Source organism: Neltuma alba, unplaced genomic scaffold (genome assembly GCF_004799145.2).
Source record: "Neltuma alba isolate B1F8T4 unplaced genomic scaffold, ASM479914v2 tig00013251_pilon, whole genome shotgun sequence".
Classification (NCBI taxonomy): domain Eukaryota; kingdom Viridiplantae; phylum Streptophyta; class Magnoliopsida; order Fabales; family Fabaceae; genus Neltuma; species Neltuma alba.
The window spans coordinates 201,681-219,786 of record NW_021637546.1 but is presented as its reverse complement, the minus strand read 5'-3'; the positions used below and the strand labels follow the sequence as shown (position 1 = coordinate 219,786).

The window sequence follows — 18,106 nt, the reverse complement described above, 5'->3', positions numbered from 1 at the left end:
CACATATATATATATATATCTTGTATTCTGTAAATCACAGTTAAAAAATTAGTTTTGAATGCTCCAATCGCTATTTTAAATAAGTCCTACAAACTAGAGAATGCATTGCTGTAGAAATGATGCGAGCATTTTTACGACATGAAAATGCTTCATTAATCAGAATTTTTTCTTTCAGCGGAGCTCCAGGAAATCAATGAGCAAAAATGTTATCGCTTCAGCATATGAGTAATTTGATTACATATTGCACGTATCCAGAAAATCTCACAGAACATGCTTATGTTAGCAGTAATTCCCACGGAAAGCAGAAAAAGACCCCAAAAATAGAAAAAGTGAAAAGGAGTCATCAAATATGACTTCAACTTGGAAAAGGAGAGCAGGAGGGTAAAAGAGGGCAAAACAAATAAATAAAAGGCAGGACACTTTGCTGGAAAATGGATCGAGATTGGTTTAGTTGGATTAGAACAATGACAATGCGATACACTGACACAGAGGCATGGGGCAGTGAAGAGGACCCAACCCCTCCACGAAGGTCATCAGAATATCATAACATAGAACTGACGTCTAATTATGAGAGGTGACAGGTAATTAATATCATAATACAGCTCAAAGACTCTTCTTTCAATACCTGCTTCATGCTTTGAACGCTGGTTGCAGAAAAGTCACGGTTTATAAACTAGAAAGGACAGAGCTCGGCAAGAATTGGATTCAAAGGGACAAATAAATAAAGACATCGTGGTTTTTAATTAGGATTGTATTATCTGGCATCACAGGATCTGGATTGAACTCTGAAGCAAGGCACTTATGTGTGGCCGACCTCGACAAATGAACTACAAGAATATTTGACAATCTTTAAAATATTTTTAAAAAATATTTTTTTGTAAAATAAATTTTTTTATATATTTACTTCGTAAATCATGAAAGTATTTTTAAAATGATGGTTTGGTTTTTCCATCCAAACATTTATATCTTCATACTGTTATTATTGGTATATTTCAATGAACAATAACAGAAAACATATCACTAACTCCAGTTCTTATTAAAGATTCAATTTATGCTTAAAATTGAATTACGAAATCATATATCAACCACCAGTAATTATACATCAATCATATGAAACTCTGCGGCCTCTGAAAAATGAAGAACTACAATTCGTCAAGCAGATGTTGCCAGAGCGGAAATAATCTGTTCTAATAAAGCTTCCATTTTGATTTATTTATTACTACCTCCGTTTTAAAATATAAGCTAAATTTTTTTAGAATAGTTGGTTTTTTTATAAAATAATATTCATTTTTATCTAAACATTTAATGAGTTTTTTTTTAAAAATTTTATCCATATATATTCTTTTTCTTTTTAAATTTATTTATTACATCTTTTACTTATTCTCTTCATTAATAAGGATATATTAAAAAACAAATATATACTTTACATATTTATTATTTTAAATTGATTTTAATTAGTTTTTTGATAAATATGGGTTGATAAAGTTTAATTTATATTTTGAATTGGAGAGAGTCACTTTTTCTTAACCCGTAGTAATTATCACATATTTAATATTTTACTTTGAAAATTTCTGGTCACCGGAATTTTACTTTTATTGTCTTCCCATGTATCACGACTCTTGTTTTATATGAAAAAAAACTAATCTGTTTTTTAACCTGCTGCTGCAGCCATGTGATTTTTGAAATATTTTTGAAAAAGTGCAGTACCATTCTGCTGGGTAAGTTTGCTTCTGCTTACTTCACCCAAAGAAAAGATTCTCTCCCCTGAACTTCTTTCTCACCATTGATTGCCCATGCTCTCTTTCTCCCTCCTTCGATGCGTTTCTATCTCTTTCTTCTTAGCTCAACGAAGCATATTAACAACATCTACTCTCCTAGGAGATCTGTTCTACTTTGAGTATTTTAACATAATTTTTAGCTTTTGTTCGGAGCTTTGGAGCTCTAAAATTTGTTGCTTTCTACGAATTTCTTGTCCCTCTTTCCAAGGTGCTTTCATTTTCGTAATTTCACTGCGGCTATCAAATCTGCTTAATGCATACCCAAAACATTCTTTAAGCTCTGGTTTTTTAGCATGCCTGCTTTTGATTTCCGGAGCTAGTTCCAGAGTAAATCAACACTCGTCATAAAGGAACTTTAACCTTCAACTCTGCTACTTCCGATTTGTTTCTTAGTCCTGATTTCTGGTCCCTAGGTATACTGGTGAAGCTTCGAAGGAGCTCATGGAAGGTGAGAAACTCAGTAGGCTTCTCCTTGCTCCTTTGCTTATTTTCTGCGTGCTGTTAGTGGTTTCAACTAGTGGGATTGGTGTAAATTGGGGGACACAGTCGACACACCCACTGGGGCCATCCACAGTGGTGAAAATGCTAAAAGATAATGGGATTCAGAAGGTTAAGCTATTTGATGCCGATCCCAATATTTTGGACGCTTTAAAGAAGTCTGGGATTCAAGTGATGGTGGGTATTCCTAATGACATGCTATATACGCTGGCTACCAGTACGCAAGCTGCTGAAAAATGGGTTTCGAAGAATGTTTCTGCTCATATCTCTTCCGGCGGAGTAGATATCAGGTGAACTGATATGAATCCTCTTTTCTGTGGCTTTCCACTTGGGTTATTTCTTAGGGTTTAGATTGCATCAATAAATGAACCTTTTTGTTTGTATGCTTTTTTTTGGGGGAAAGTAGAACGAATAAAGTCATGTCACACATTTTCGGTATATCTGAGAACGTGAAGAACTGATAGGTCTGAAGTTACTGATGTTTGCTGCACTCGATGAGCATTAGCTTTTTATTTTGTTATTCATTATGTAATCTTTTGGTCTAGTTAACCGTTGAGTTGGAATGTCATTCCTGTTAGGGAGAGATGTTAACCCTGAAATAACCGATCGACTGGTTTGCTCTTTTTGTATTCTTTAGTTGTTTGAACACCTATAACAAAGAGTTACAAGTTCTTTGCTTCTGCAATATGCCATAATAGAATTTCCTGTTACGTCTAGTAGTCTCACTTTTAGTTTAGTTGCTAGCTCTTATCTTTGTCTTGTTGAGATTGGTTAAGTTGTGGTGTCTGGGAAACTATACTGCTTGTCTTATTTCATTATTCATCTGAACCAATAAAATGAAAATCAGATTGATTAGACTTGAAGGACACGCGAACTGCTTTGTGAATGACTGACTCAAACTCGGTGCTCATCATTGTTGCATGATATTTTGAGGCTTGTTGGTGGGGATGGGTGGTTTCCAGATTTTGCTGGCTCTGCATCATTAAGTCATTGCACATTATTATAATGGAAGATATTCATGTCTAATTAGTATAAAAGTCCACATTTTTTCGACTTGTTCTTACATAATGGAGAATAGAAGTTGAGTTGGAAGATGCAAGTGTCAACGTAGTTTATGCTCTAGCGCATGTGTTTCCAACGGTTCTTCTACTTGTTCTGATGCATTAATACAATTTTGTCCTCTTCCAAAGCCACTAGCATAGCAGATGTTAGTTATCTGGCTCACGGCTCACCCATGTCCTTTATCATTTGATTCTATGCTTTTAGGAAGCTTTGACGCTCTGCCACCTGCTGCCTAATTTATTCACCTCTAGTCTTAACTTTGCTCATTTGTGTTCTCAAACTTTATTTTTTGATGGTCCAATGCCCTCAATTTCCCATCATATATACCATATATATATAAATATCTGAAAGTGATGCTAAATGATGTAAAATAGAACAATTTCAACCCTCATCTGGCAAAGTAGTGTGCAACCTTGCCAGATAATAGAAGCACCCCTTTAATGGAGGGGTCAATGACACTGAGCTAGAATTTTCACGATTCCTAGCAAAAAAGCATAAGCTCATCATTTTCTTAACATGGTATCTCATCCGACACTAATTGTAGGAGACACTGATGATCCCTTTCAACTAAGATTTTTTCCTGCTTATTTCTACTCTGGCTTTCTTTAGGGGTAAGGCATTGGTTTCTTCAAAGCACGGCATGCCACTGGCTAATTTGTTTACCCATTCATGTAAAGGCATAGTGCTACCTGAAACTTAAGGATTAATTATCATAGCTAGTCCAGGACAACTGAAATCTTTGTGTGTTACCTTCGAAACATTCCTTTCCCTTAAAAAGGCACATTACTATAACATTCCATTTTAGACGCCATGCGCCTGCCCCCCCCCCCCCCCCAAAAAAAAAAAGTTGCTATTCCTTACAGGTCACTTTCGCCACCTGCAACCTGATTATACACTTACTCCTGCTATGCAGGGGTAAAAGTCATATGTGGTGCTACTGTTGTCAGTATCTATGAATGGGTTTAATGAACTAAATTCCTTCAAATCATCTATTGCATTGGGCTGGAAATAAGACGTGATTTGATTATTTATCCACATCGATGCCTCTGCTAAAATAGAAGGTTCAGATGTCTCATTTCTTTTGGATGGCGTATTAGTTTGATCTCATGATCTTAGGAATCGTCTGGAACTTTCTACTGTAGGATCTTAATATAGGCATATCAGCATATGAATGTATGCTCTTGCGGTGTCTTTTCTTTTTATGGTTATTTTTTATTCTATTTTAAACTTGGAACAGCTATCGTCTGTAACTTCTTGCTGATAGTTTCTTCTATTGTTTATAAGGTATGTTGCAGTGGGGAATGAACCTTTCCTGTCAACTTTCAATGGCACCTTCGAATCCACAACTCTTCCGGCTCTTCAAAATATACAGGCAGCTCTCACAAAAGCTCGTTTGAGTAATCGTGTTAAAGTCACTGTCCCTCTGAATGCAGATGTGTATTTGAGTTCATCTGATAAGCCTTCTGATGGCGATTTCCGGCCAAACATCCATGAACTGATGCTGCAGATTGTCAAGTTCTTGAGTGACAATGGAGCTCCTTTCACCGTCAATATCTACCCATTCATCAGTCTCTATGCAGACTCCAATTTCCCTGTTGATTATGCCTTCTTTGACGGTTTTCAGAGTTCTATAAATGACAATGGCAAAGTCTATGACAATGTCTTTGATGCCAACCATGATACTCTGATCTGGGCATTGCAGAAGAATGGCTTTGGAAACTTGCCTATTATCATTGGAGAAATTGGCTGGCCAACTGATGGAGACCTACATGCGAACCTTCAGTATGCTCAGCGTTTCAACCAAGGCTTCATGTCTCGCTACCTCACAGGAAAAGGGACTCCGATGAGGCCCGGCCCTTTAGATGCATACTTGTTTAGCCTAATCGATGAAGATGCAAAGAGCATTCAGCCAGGTAACTTTGAACGCCACTGGGGGCTGTTTTACTTTGATGGACAACCCAAGTACCAGCTTAATCTTGGGTCAACGAGAACAAATGGTTTGGTGGGTGCAAGTGGGGTTCATCATCTGTCTAAAAGATGGTGTATTATGAAACCATCTGCAAATCTGAACGATGATCAAGTGCCTCCAAGTATTGCTTATGCTTGTCAAAATGCAGATTGTACAAGTCTTGGCTACGGAACTTCGTGTGGGAACTTAGATGCTAGAGGTAATATTTCTTATGCTTTTAACAGCTACTTCCAAGCGAATGACCAGATGGATGGTGCCTGCAAGTTCCCAGGTCTTTCTGTTATCACTGATAAAGATCCTTCGACAGGAAGTTGCAAGTTCAGAATAATGATCGAGTCTGTTTCTGCTAAGAAACTTGCATCTATTAGAACAGTGCTTTTTGTATTTTTTCTTCTCTCTCTTCTGTAACTTTCCCATTTCTGCTTAGTTTGCTGGTTTTCTAATTTATTATCTTTTGAGAAAGTCAACTGAGTAATTGAAATTCAAAATGACATGTGGATCCTGTGAAGAAATTCGTTGCTGCTGCTTTCTTCTTTCATTTTTTTTCGGTCATGACGTTGCGGAGATTGTAATCTAATGATATTCCCCGGGGGGGGGGGTTATAATTTTCTTTCAAAAAAATAAATAGAAGACCCCATTTCAACACCATTCCCCTCCATGACTTATTTTATTGCCTGATAGAATAGTTTTGAATTAGTATAATAAATTGTACTATTTAATTTTAATATCTCGGAATTATTTAGAAATAAAAATCTTGTAATATTGAATTTTTTTTAAATAACAACTCTTTTGTAAATAAATAGTACCATCTCGACATTACAAGGGCACAACTGGCAAAAAAAGGAGGATATAATAAGATAATAAATAATATTTTTTCGGTCTTAAATATAAAACCATTCTGTAGTAATTCACTACAAAATGGTTTTATATTTAAAATCGGGGAGTATTTCATGCTCTTAGAAGTTATTATTCATCAATTTAGTTACTTTTTGTTCCATCGATTTAGTTACTTGAAGATGGTGGACTCGTTTGTCCATTTTTGTCCTTCACGGTTAATGTATTTTTAAAATATACTCATTTGATCCTTAATATAAGATCTATTTAACTAATTTGTTTAGATTTAAAAAGTTAGGTAAGTTAGTTAATTATAAGAAACATGACATGTTTTTCCTAAAATACTATAATCATCTTTATTAATATTCCTTTTTTCTGCTTGATTATGGTTGATGGAGTATCTATAAGGGTAATTTAGAAAAAATTGATAATGATGAGAAATAAGTCTTATATATAGGTTCAAAATCAACTTAATAAGTAGGTCTTATATTAAGAACTGGAGGAGTTATTTTCTGAAAGTTATGTCATTAATTTTACAGATGATACTAATATTTTCTTTAAATGTTCCAAATATGAGTACTATCAATATTTTCCCATTATTTTTAATTAAGTTAATTATTCGATTCAAAACATAATTTCGTGACAGGTTAAAGAATTACATTAATAGTTCATGTAAGTTTTTAGCTCTGTGGGCTAGTCGTTGGGGGCCGAAAGTCCTTACAGCTTAGAATACATAAGGTCGCTTTCTTTGATGATACATGCTATACGTAAGCCCATATGAACGGACATTTTTATTGGGCTGAAACGGGCTTAAATTTGATGGGTAGGTTTTATTCTAGTTCTAGGGTTCTTCCAAACGGGTCCGGCATTGCATCTCCGGAACCTTCCGATCCATGGTCGAGCACTTTCGGTCTATTTTCTCGTCCTCTATAAAAGGCAAACGCATAACGCGAAGGATGAGGATTCCAGCATGAGGCATGATTCAGCCATCTCTTCTCAAAAAAAGACACTGACTTTCTCATCTTCTTTTTCAAGACATCAATCTTTTGATTCTCAGCAGTCACTAGTAAGAAGAGGATTGACTACTGGGAAGGAGCTTTCTGATTCTTCAAGTTCATTAGAAACCCCATCAGAACCTTCAATGAAACATGACATTGATGCAGAGTCTCAGCATAAGACCCCGATAATCTTGCCTATGAAACGCAAGCTATCTGATCTGAAGGATATAGGAGTATTGTCATCATCTGGAAAGCGACTAAATGCAGGGGATCAAGGACTTCGATCACCCATTTGTCCGACTCCAAGTACGACCCGAATGATGCTGTTGGGTTTTTCACTCCAAGTTCCACCCTGAGAAGCCAACAAGGGCGATGCATAGGTGAGTATGTGGATGAAGGCCAATTAAACAGCTCAAATCTTGGTCAAGTAACGCCATCCTCCCAAATATCAAGTGACCAGCCTAGCAATCAAGAGCGTTTAACATTAGACTCTCTAGTAGTTCAGTATTTGAAGCATCAGCATCGCCAATGCCCAGCTCCTATTACCACTCTTCCTCCACTATCTCTTTTGCACCCACATGTCTGTCCTGAACCAAAGCGAAGCCTTGATGCCCCATCTAATGTGACTGCTCGGCTTGCTACACGTGAATTTAAGCATATGTATGGGGGAGTGCATGGGAATCGTAGGGACCGACAATTTGTTTATAGTCGGTTTAGGCCATGGCGTACATGTCGGGATGATGCTGGTGCATTATTGACATGCATTACTTTTACTGGGGACTCATCTCGGATTGCTGTTGGGAGCCACAATGGTGAGCTCAAAACATTTGACTCCAACAATAATAATGTGGTGGAGACCTTTGCATCTCATCAGTCTCCTTTGACACTTGTTCAATCTTTTGTTTCGGGAGAGAATCAACTATTGCTTTCTTCAAGCTCCCAAGATGTGAGTAGAGCCGGTAATATGCGGGTCCAACCCGCCAACCCGCCAAAAATGGCGGGTTAGAGTTGGCCAAAAGCTAACCTGTCACTACTTTAAAAAATATAACTCGCACCGCCATAACCCTAACCCGTGGCGGGTTGGCCCGCCAACCAGCGGGTTGGCCCGCGAGTTAACCCACCTATTTTTTTTTAAAAAATAGATAATAAAGGCAAAAGTAAAGTAAATTTTTACTTCAAACTTTATTGTCATTAGAAATAATTAGATAAATAAGGTTATTCAATATTGCTCATTGGTTTCATTGAAAAAAAAATGTGTGAACTTGTGTATTATCATGTTGGAAAATTGGACAATCATATACTATTTGTATTTTATTGTGTTGTAATTTTTATTTGGATGTTTCTAATATTTTATATCATTTTTAGTATTTTTATTTTGTATTATATATAATTGCTAACATTTAAAAAAATAAGAAAATTTTTAAAAAAAACAAAAATAATAAAAATAAAAATTTTGGCGGGTTGGTGGGTTTTGGCGGGTTAGGGTTGGCAAAATGCCAACCCGCCAAAAAACAGGCTTTTGAGCCCGCACCGGACAACCCACAACCCACCACAGGCCAACCCGCAACCCGCGGGTTGACCCGTTTTACCAGCCCTAGATGTGAGGCTGTGGGATGCATCAGCAGTAGTAATGGGTCCTACCCATTCATTTGATGGGTGCAAAGCTGCTAGGTTTAGCAATAGTGGCAATGTTTTTGCTGCCTTGTCATCAGAATCTGCTCGACGAGAAATCCTCTTGTATGATATTCAAACTGCTCAATTAGAGTCAAAGCTATCAGATACATTCGCAAGTTCAACGGGAAGGGGTCATGTCTATTCCATGATACATTTTAGTCCTTTTGACTCAATGCTGCTTTGGAATGGTGTCTTATGGGATCGGCGGGCCTCTGGGCCTGTTCCTAGCTTTGATCAGTTCACAGACTATGAGGGCGGGGGCGTTCATCCTGCTGGAAATGAGGTATGCTGAATTGATTATCTATCTTACAATAGATTTTAGGAAGAGCAGATAAAATTGATTCTTAGTGTAGAATTTTGGAGGCTAAATTGGATGAGGAATATAGAAATAGTAGTGCGTTCTTGCCCTTTCTCTTTCATTCAAAGAGTGCTTACCTGATACAACTAATGCTAGGTTGTTTTTATTGTTTGTGTCCAAGGTATCTAGTGATCTTAATATTTTTAAATTATAACGTCAGATTTGTATTTGTTTTTATCTGCATGGTGGTAATCTAACCATCTTTCCAATGCTTGCCAAAAATTGTTTTACCCAGGTTATTATAAACTCAGAAGTCTGGGATTTGGGTAAATTCAGATTGTTACGAAGTGTGCCTTTAGATCAAACGGCAATAACATTCAATGGACGTGGTGATGTAATTTATGCAATCCTAAGGCGAAATATTGAGGATGTAATGTCAGCAGTCCACACGCGTCGGGTCAAACATAATCTTTTTTCAGCTTTCCGCACTGTGGATGCGGTCAATTATTCTGATATTGCTACCATTCTAGTGGATCGCTGCGTGCTTGATTTTGCAACTGAGCCAACTGATTCATTTGTTGGGTTGATTACAATGGATGATCAAGATGAGATGTTTGCATCTGCTAGGATCTATGAAATTGGCAGGAGGAGACTTTCTGACGATGACGATGCTGAAAGTGAGGAGGAAGACGAGGACGATGACGATGATGCAAATGTGGATCCTTTACTTGGCCCTGGACTGGGTGGGGAAAGTGAGAGTGATGCTGATTATTTGAGCAACGATGAAGATGATGATAGTATAACAGATCTTGACAACAACGATGATGGGGATTTCATTATGGATGATTTAGACTTTGATGGAGGAACTGGAATTTTGGAGATTGTGACAGAAGGCGATGAGGATGACGATGATAGTGAAGTCCTTGAATCTTTAAGTAGTGGTGAAGAGGATTTTGTTGGTAATGGTTTTGGTTATTAGCAGTGTTCTAAATGGAAAGATTTGTTCTAGTGGTTTGGGAGGCTGTAATGTTTATTTCCCTCTAATTAAATTCATTTTAGGGCGATAGAATTTTCATTTTTTCCTCCCCTCAATTTTGATGTGTTATCCTATGATTTTACGCCTGGGGCTTAAAACATTACTGTATATCACAAGAGGCAGCAATTGTGTATAGCGCTTTGAAAACTGTTTCTGGAGCCGGGTTGCGCATGGGCGTATTGAAATTGTCGACGAGCTCATTTTTTGGGCGTGCGTGTTAATTCAAGATATTGCTTGTAAGAAAATCAGGTTAGTTAATTATAAAAAAAATACTGCTTCTAATTATAATTATAAGATCTTATTTGTAAACTAGAACTAAAGTTTTATAATTAGAACCAGAGATAGTATGTTTTCTATAAAATACTATAATTATTTTCAGTAATACGTTTTTTTTTTATTTGATTATGGTTGATGGAGGTTTTAACAAGATAATTTAAAAAAAATTAATACATATGATAAATAGGTTTTATATTTAAGAGCGAGATTAACTTAATAATTAGATCATACATTAAAGACAAGAAGAGATATTACTAAGTCTGCTTATAAGAAATAAGATGTAATTAAATTTTAATGATGACTTGTAAGAAAGTTCAAAAATAATATTCTAAATGTGAGATCTATTACATATTGTCATATTCACCTTCCAAAAGACACGAGAAGGATCAAGAATTGCGGAAGGCATTCGGTCGACGAGAGCGTGTGGGTACAGTTTCGTGTTTTGATTGGCGCGAACTGTACGGTTTTCTAAATACCTCCCTCGTTCTATATAAAAGGTATTTTTTATTTTAATTATAAGTTGCTCTTCTTATCTTATTTATAAGATATTTTTAATATATTTGATATAGATTAAAAAAAACTCAAACTGTATTAAGTCTCCATTAAAACATAAGAACCTTCTAACTTTACCTTTATTTATTATATGTACCTTTAAAAAAGATATCTCCACTATAGTCAATGAAAAACAATATAGTACATTTATGTTCAAAATTTAATAAAATAACTTATAAATAGAACAAAAAAATTATCTTTTTTTTATAAATAGGACTAGAGGAGTATATAGTTTTAGGGCATTAATTATTTTTGGATTAATATGCAAAAAATTTTGTGCAAATTTACCTCAAAATTTATAGTTAATGTTACTGTTTTAACAATTACCGTTAAGTTTTTTAACGGCAGGAGACATATTGTTATGCTTTTAAACTTTCAGAATAAATTGACAGCTAAAAAAATTTTTAGATATCCAACGTTTTTAGGTGAAAACTTCTGTTTGAACCCATTATTTTTTCTATATACTCAGATGGTTAAAAATGACTAATATTTAAAATAAGAAAAAGCATACAATGAAATTGAAAAATTGTATACTAAAATCGAAAAGAAGTTGAATATGATTCAATACAATAACGATGTAAAAGAAGAGAGCCTAGCAAGTGCTGCTCATGTATTGAGACTTCATTGCCATGCTCTTTACTTGAACTGGACCCAAAGACACCCATTGCCAGCTATTGCTCCCGATTGAAAATGGTGTTTGTCAGTTGAGATAGTCCCAAACACGGTCAATTTGTGCACAACTGCTTGCAACCCGCAATTGCAATCGTTTCTTTTTCTTTTTAAAGGCTCATGAAGAGCTTTATTTTTTTTTGGAATAAAAGGTGCAAGAGAATATGCAGGGACTAACTAGCTCAAAGAAAATTTATCTGAAGGAATATTTATGATAAGAGTTTCAACGTGCATTCAATGAGCTTGGCGGGTCAAAGAATCAGTGAGTTAGATCGCTGTTGATGAGTTGCAATTTCAGAGTTCACCAGAAAATGCTGGTCATGCTCACTTCCCAATGGCATTGAACGATCAGGCCCCAATCCTAACACTGACGCAAACCAAACCGCACGTGTGAATGGGGGACAGAGGAATAGAGGCTCCATCTATTTTGATGTGGCTTCACAGAAAGCACAAGCTTCTCTTTATTTATGAGGACGATACAAGACAGGGCAGGGAGTATTCCATTGCATTGGATCGGAGATTGCCTGGCTTGCGCCTAATCCTCCCCAAGTATCTCTGATCCTATTTATAAAATATCTTTTACAAACTATAAACAAAATCTTATAATTAAGATAGAAAACAATACAAACTAAATACCCAAAGTCCGTGCATAGTACAAACCCCATATTTTAGCACTAGTAATTATGTAAAATATTAGAGTAGTTTTTGGTGCACCACAAGACATTCAAATTTTTTCATTGTTTGTGGCTTTGTGCATTCAAAAAGCAAAATCACGAAGAGAGTAATTACTTTGGGCTCGTTTGGATTACCGTTTGGAATGCCAAAAGCACACAGGAAAACGTGAAACTGAGGTTTGTGACTTATTACAGCTCAGAAGATTGTTTGGATTGAGCTTCGTTTCTAACTGACTTATTAAAAAAAGTAACTTTTCTAACTGACTTATCCAACGCAATCCGAATCAACTTTTCTAACTGACTTATGGAAAAATTGTATAAAACTTACGATCTAATTAGTTATATGATTCTATTTACTTTAATTAGAGATCAAATAAATTTTAATTTATATTCATGTTTGTTCATTATGTATATTTAATTAATTATCTACAATATAGTTTCAAATTTTTCTCCGTAAGAAATATTTTTATTTTATAATTTTACAAATAAACTATTTATATTTTATCATAATAATTTTACATGTTTCTTTAAATTATTATCACATTAAAAATATAAAATTTCAAACACTACTCCATATCCTTTTCAGTCATTTTACAACTAAACCAACTTTTCTATTAATTTTTCAACTGACTTTTTAAAAACATCTATCCAAACATAAATTGCATTACACTAACTGACTTTTACTTTAACTTCAGTTACAAAAGTCAGTTGGGTGAGAAGTCAGTTTTACCCAACGCCAATACAAACATACCCTTTCTCAGTTCAGGTTTCCGTTGATAATGCACCAGGATTAAAGAAATTAAAACGTATATGCTTGCCAAATTAAGTTTAACAAGAAATATTGATTGTCTTGCGATGTCATGAGCACTACCGCTGCCAAAGCCACAGATAGTCTCCGGGATTCACACTAAAGAAAATTGCATGTAACATAAAGAAAACTGTAATGTGTTAATGTGTCATCAAGGGGCTATCCTGAGAGGGTCGCGCGGGTACAGAGATGTCTTGCGTATATTATTGAGGCCACAGAAGAGCATCACCACACGCTCCAAGCCCACTCCAAATCCACCGTGTGGGGGTGCACCATACCTGAAAATGATCAACCATACAGATATTTACTCTTCCACTATACAAAAAAGCAAGACACAATGAGTACAAGAGTCTAAAACACCACCTAAATTACTACCAATACCTAAAATAAGGAATGGTTATAACAGATTTGAGGAAGAGTAGTAAGAAGTGGTAATGAATACCTGAAAGAATCAATGTACGTAGAAATTGTCCTGACATCAATTCCGCAAGCAGCTGCACGCTTTTCCAAGAATTCTGGCACATGGATACGCTGAGCTCCTGAAATGATCTCCTCACCTAAAACAAGTCATAACACCAGAACTCAAGTTAACTAGCAATCACCCAAAATCTTGAAGATATGCAGCCTATAGAAACTAAAATAACGTGCAAGACAGATTGTCATACCAAGGCCATATCAGATGACTCAACTTACCTCGAATAAAGACATCAAATGAATTACTGTATGCCGGATTGTCATGGCAAGGCATTGTATAAAATGGCCTCACAGCCATTGGGTAACGGTGAAGGATGTAGAACTCAGTGCCATACCTATTAAGAGAATTACAGTCCGCTAAATGTCTTTGAAATGATGCTTCGTCACAGAAATCAAATAAAATATCAGATAAAAAGACCAAAATAGACAGAGAAAATGAAAACAGAATTACTTCTCCAAAACTAATTGGCCAAGTTTCCTTTCAGATTCAGTATTCAAGTCACCAAGAGGGTCAACGTCCACGCCAGCATCCTGCAGATTCAAATGACAGGGTGTAGTGTGTTACTGATCACAATACATGCATACTACATATACATTTCCTCTTTTATTTGTCACTTCATTAACTGTCATAATACCCAAGCAACTGAGCCGGTGCTAGGTAATTAATATTGCTCCATGTACAAGATATACACATCAAACTGCCAATTAGCTGAGGACATAAATACATCTGAGTTAGCAAAGTGAGAAGAATCTCACAATTGCGATCCTGCTTATGATGTTCACTTTGTGCAAATATGATCTCTAAACATCAGCCTCGATTATGTACAGATGTGGCATAAGAGGGCACGTGATTGATTTAGACTTGTTACATTTAGAGGGTCAAGACAAACTGAGAACATGAATATCTAAAAGCTATCAGCCCCTTAAACAGGTCAGTGAGCAAAGCGATTGACTCCACTACATGAAATCCACTTCAACATCATCCTCCAGTTCCAAGTTCCAACAAATAAGAACATATGCTATCTGGATCGTTTTTTAACATCTTTGGAAAAGGAGGGTTCTGCCAAATTTTCAAGGGTTGAGCAAAACTCGTCTATCCCATTGCAGTTTCTATATAGTCATTAGTTTCAAAAATAATATTTAAAGCATACCTTGAGCATCTGAACCCCTTCTTCAAATGTAAGCCGCAGAGTCTGCCGCAAATACTGCACATTCACAAGACTCTCATCAGATCAAAGATAATGCCAAACTCTGACTGATCTAGTTATCAGTATTGAACAGTGACATCTTACATAAACGATGTAATGAATCACTACATCACATGTTACTGTAAATTTGTCATGCATGTTGACGCGTGATGCATAAATACCTTTAAAGGTTCAAACGGGTATTGTCTTCCCACAGCTTCTAGATACTTCTGGCAGTTATTGTTTAAACTATCAAACATGGCCACAAATAGCCTATCAACTATATCCATAACCTGCCCAATAAATGGTACATTAGACTATACCTCTCTAACAATTTCATACGTAAATGCTTATCATATTACTTCCCGCCAAATCTACCTCAAAATAATGCCTCTTAATCTCCATTTCAACATCAAGACCTGTGAACTCACACAGATGTCTATGAGTGAAGGAATCTTCTGCTCTAAAAACAGGACCAATCTCAAAAACACGGCCAAAATCGCCGCAAATTGACATTTGCTTGTGCAGCTGAGGTGACTGGGCAAGGCACGCAGGTTGCCCCTTATAATCTAGTCTGAAAACGGCAGCACCTCCTTCACTAGACCCAGAAATCAGTTTTGGTGTGTGAATTTCAACAAAGCCTTCAGATGATAAGAATTGTCTGAATACCTGAACAGGCATTCATTTACAAGAAAACTAAATCAGTTAGCATAGCATAAGAAAAATGTTATAAAGAAGTATCTTAGTCTGTTTCTCTTGGCATAAAAAATAAAGAAAAGCATTCTAAAAAATGAAAACTGAGATTATATAGAGAATAAATTAAATATACAAAGGAAAACTTCATAATAATACTCGATGATGATATGCTTTACATTTACAACTTGAGATTGAATGCGGAAAATTCCTTGATTGGCCGGTGTCCGAAGATCAAGAACCCTATGGTTTAGACGTGTATCCTGGTTGACACGAACAAGTTGTTCACCGGCCTGCACTAGTCAGACGATCTACTCAGTATATATACAAAGGGGAAAATATTAACGCAGTCAATCTGGGGCCAAAAGAAGTTGAAATGATAGAGAACAGAATCTGATAACAATGGTGGCAGGACAATAAACAGGTTTCACATTGAGCAAACCACAAGCATAAGCAGATCTCCGAACAGTGTACCTGAAGAGCTTTCTCGATTTCAATTTCACTTCGAGCAGCATCCTCAATATTAATAGGCAAAGTTGGGACAGCCCTGTTCACGCAATATAATTTCCTCACTTGAATTTCGACCTGAAGGAGCAATAGAAGCGTCTCATCATTGCAAACGGTAACCTTAGCAAGATGCTCAATTATATGAAAGATATTTTTTTGAGGTTAGCCGATATACACCTAAGATAAATACATAAAAGGCATTATTACGAAACATATCTATCTCCAGTCGATAAACAAGTACTCTCGTCAACATAAATTTATCGTCCAACAATGAATAATTTTAACCTGCTGTGAAGCGCCTTTGATGGCAGCCCCGGGCACTGAGACGACCCCTTCGATATCGACAATGGATTCCCGGCTCAACGCCGTAGCATACTTCACCATCTGGGAGCTTACTTGATCGGGCTGCACTTGCACCACACATTGCACAGTGAACCCGTTCTCTCTGATAACCAAGAACGCCATTTTCTTCCCCACGGCACGGATCGTCTGCGCTCTGCCCCGAATCAGAACCCACTTGTTCTCCAATGAATTGTTAAGAGCTTCGACTTTAGTCCAATCGGAGATGTTAACCGCGGTCTTAGACTGGAGCTCCAAAAGTGGGACGTCGCCATAGTTGGCGGCGAGAGGATCTTCCTCAGAATCGACGGAAAGAGAAGACGTGGCGGCGGCTAAGGCCGCTTCTTGGCGGCGGCGCAGCTTCTCCTGCTTAGCTGCTTCCTTTTTAGCAGCTTTTTTGCTTAGCGACTGGGATTCTTCATCACCGTGGTCTGGTTGCTCCGATTGCGGTGGTACGGGAGGCTCCTTGGATTCTGAAGACATCTTTTTCCTGTACGTGATACAGCGGTAGACAAGGATGAGAAGGGAAAGGCTCTGTCCCCAGGCTTTACGACGGAAGACTAGTAGGGTTGCTTGCTTGGGTTGATTGGGTTGTTCAATCCATGAGACTCGAGCCGTTGAACCCAAACAATGGGCGCTCTCGAAATTTATTTACTCATTTTTCTTCTGATTATAATTAAAAAAATATCTATAAAGATAATTTAAAAAAATTAATAAATATAAAAAATAGATTTTATATTTATGGTTAAAACTAATTCAATAATTGGGTCCTATATTAAAAATCAGAAGAATATTAAATTCATTTATTTAAGTACATAAAATACAAAAATCAATTTTTTTGGCCCAACAAAATACACCAGTGTTATTTTTTTTGGCCAAACAGATCCACCAGTGTTATGAACTTTGTTTTCTGCCAACGACCACTGTCATGAACATAAATGAAGTATCGCCAATGAAATTGTTAATTGGGATGTGGGAAAAATAAGATAGCAGCATCAATGTTCGTCAATCTCAGTATTTATAATGGAAGAAAAATGACTATACTCGATGAATAGTAACAAAAATAAATAAGAAATGCATACCGTAGCTACTTGAGATGATATAAGAGAGAAGAGATAGTTAAACAACTCAATTACTGAGAAAACTCAATGCTTCTACTGATAGTTTTGGCTAGGATATTTTGAAAAGGCAAAATATTCATCATATCCATCAATTTAAATTTGAATTTTCAAATATCTTTTTAACATTATTATGAATTTAAATTTTGAATCCAAAATTAATTTCAGATATAACAAATTATATATTTTTAATATATATTTAATTTTGATAATATAAATTAAATTATCTATTTAATTTATATCATAATTGATTGGATTGTTGATTCAAATTATTTGACCCAGGCAACTAATCATAATTTTTGAACATTTGATTAGGATATTTTTAAACTTTCAATAGAATAAGCGATCCAAAAATTTAACATGAGTTTTTAAGATTTACTTGTCCCTAGAGGTAAAAATAAAAAAAGAGTTATGAAGAAAATGTTGGGGGGTGGCTGAATATAATTTATGCTTTTGTGAGAATCCTATAAAGGTGTTTGGATAACCCTACAATCACTTTCCAGAAGTACTTTTTTACAAATCGAGGTAAACTCCTTCACATATTTACTTCGTATACTGTAAAAGCACTTTTAAAACTATAGTTCTGTTCTTACTCAAACGCTCCCTATATTATTTTCCGATATTGAGCGCAGGGATGTCTTGAGAATATCTTTATTTGATTA

General features: G+C 36.1%; 3 protein-coding genes across 3 annotated transcripts; 2 read left to right on the top strand and 1 right to left on the bottom strand.

The window, feature by feature from the left end:
• The first annotated feature begins 1,742 nt into the window (after positions 1-1,742).
• On the top strand, positions 1,743-5,819 carry LOC114735767 (glucan endo-1,3-beta-glucosidase 5). Its single transcript, XM_028923517.1, has 2 exons — positions 1,743-2,566; positions 4,623-5,819. The coding sequence occupies exons 1-2, from the start codon at positions 2,220-2,222 to the stop codon at positions 5,713-5,715; spliced, it is 1,440 nt and encodes a 479-aa protein (XP_028779350.1). The 5' UTR covers positions 1,743-2,219; the 3' UTR covers positions 5,716-5,819.
• Positions 5,820-6,713: 894 nt separating this feature from the next.
• On the top strand, positions 6,714-10,196 carry LOC114735786 (DDB1- and CUL4-associated factor homolog 1). Its single transcript, XM_028923539.1, is given in 5 exon segments — positions 6,714-6,717; positions 6,969-7,451; positions 7,454-8,089; positions 8,738-9,096; positions 9,407-10,196. Coding segments are annotated over 5 exon segments (2,166 nt in total). The 3' UTR covers positions 10,091-10,196.
• Positions 10,197-13,108: 2,912 nt separating this feature from the next.
• Positions 13,109-16,895, bottom strand: LOC114735778 (aspartate--tRNA ligase 2, cytoplasmic). Its single transcript, XM_028923532.1, has 10 exons — positions 16,273-16,895; positions 15,955-16,065; positions 15,660-15,773; positions 15,166-15,456; positions 14,970-15,080; positions 14,752-14,805; positions 14,052-14,131; positions 13,820-13,935; positions 13,569-13,683; positions 13,109-13,404 (listed from the first exon to the last, which is right to left on the bottom strand). Exons 1-10 carry the CDS (start codon positions 16,807-16,809, stop codon positions 13,278-13,280), a joined length of 1,656 nt encoding a protein of 551 aa, XP_028779365.1. The 5' UTR covers positions 16,810-16,895; the 3' UTR covers positions 13,109-13,277.
• Positions 16,896-18,106: the final 1,211 nt, after the last annotated feature.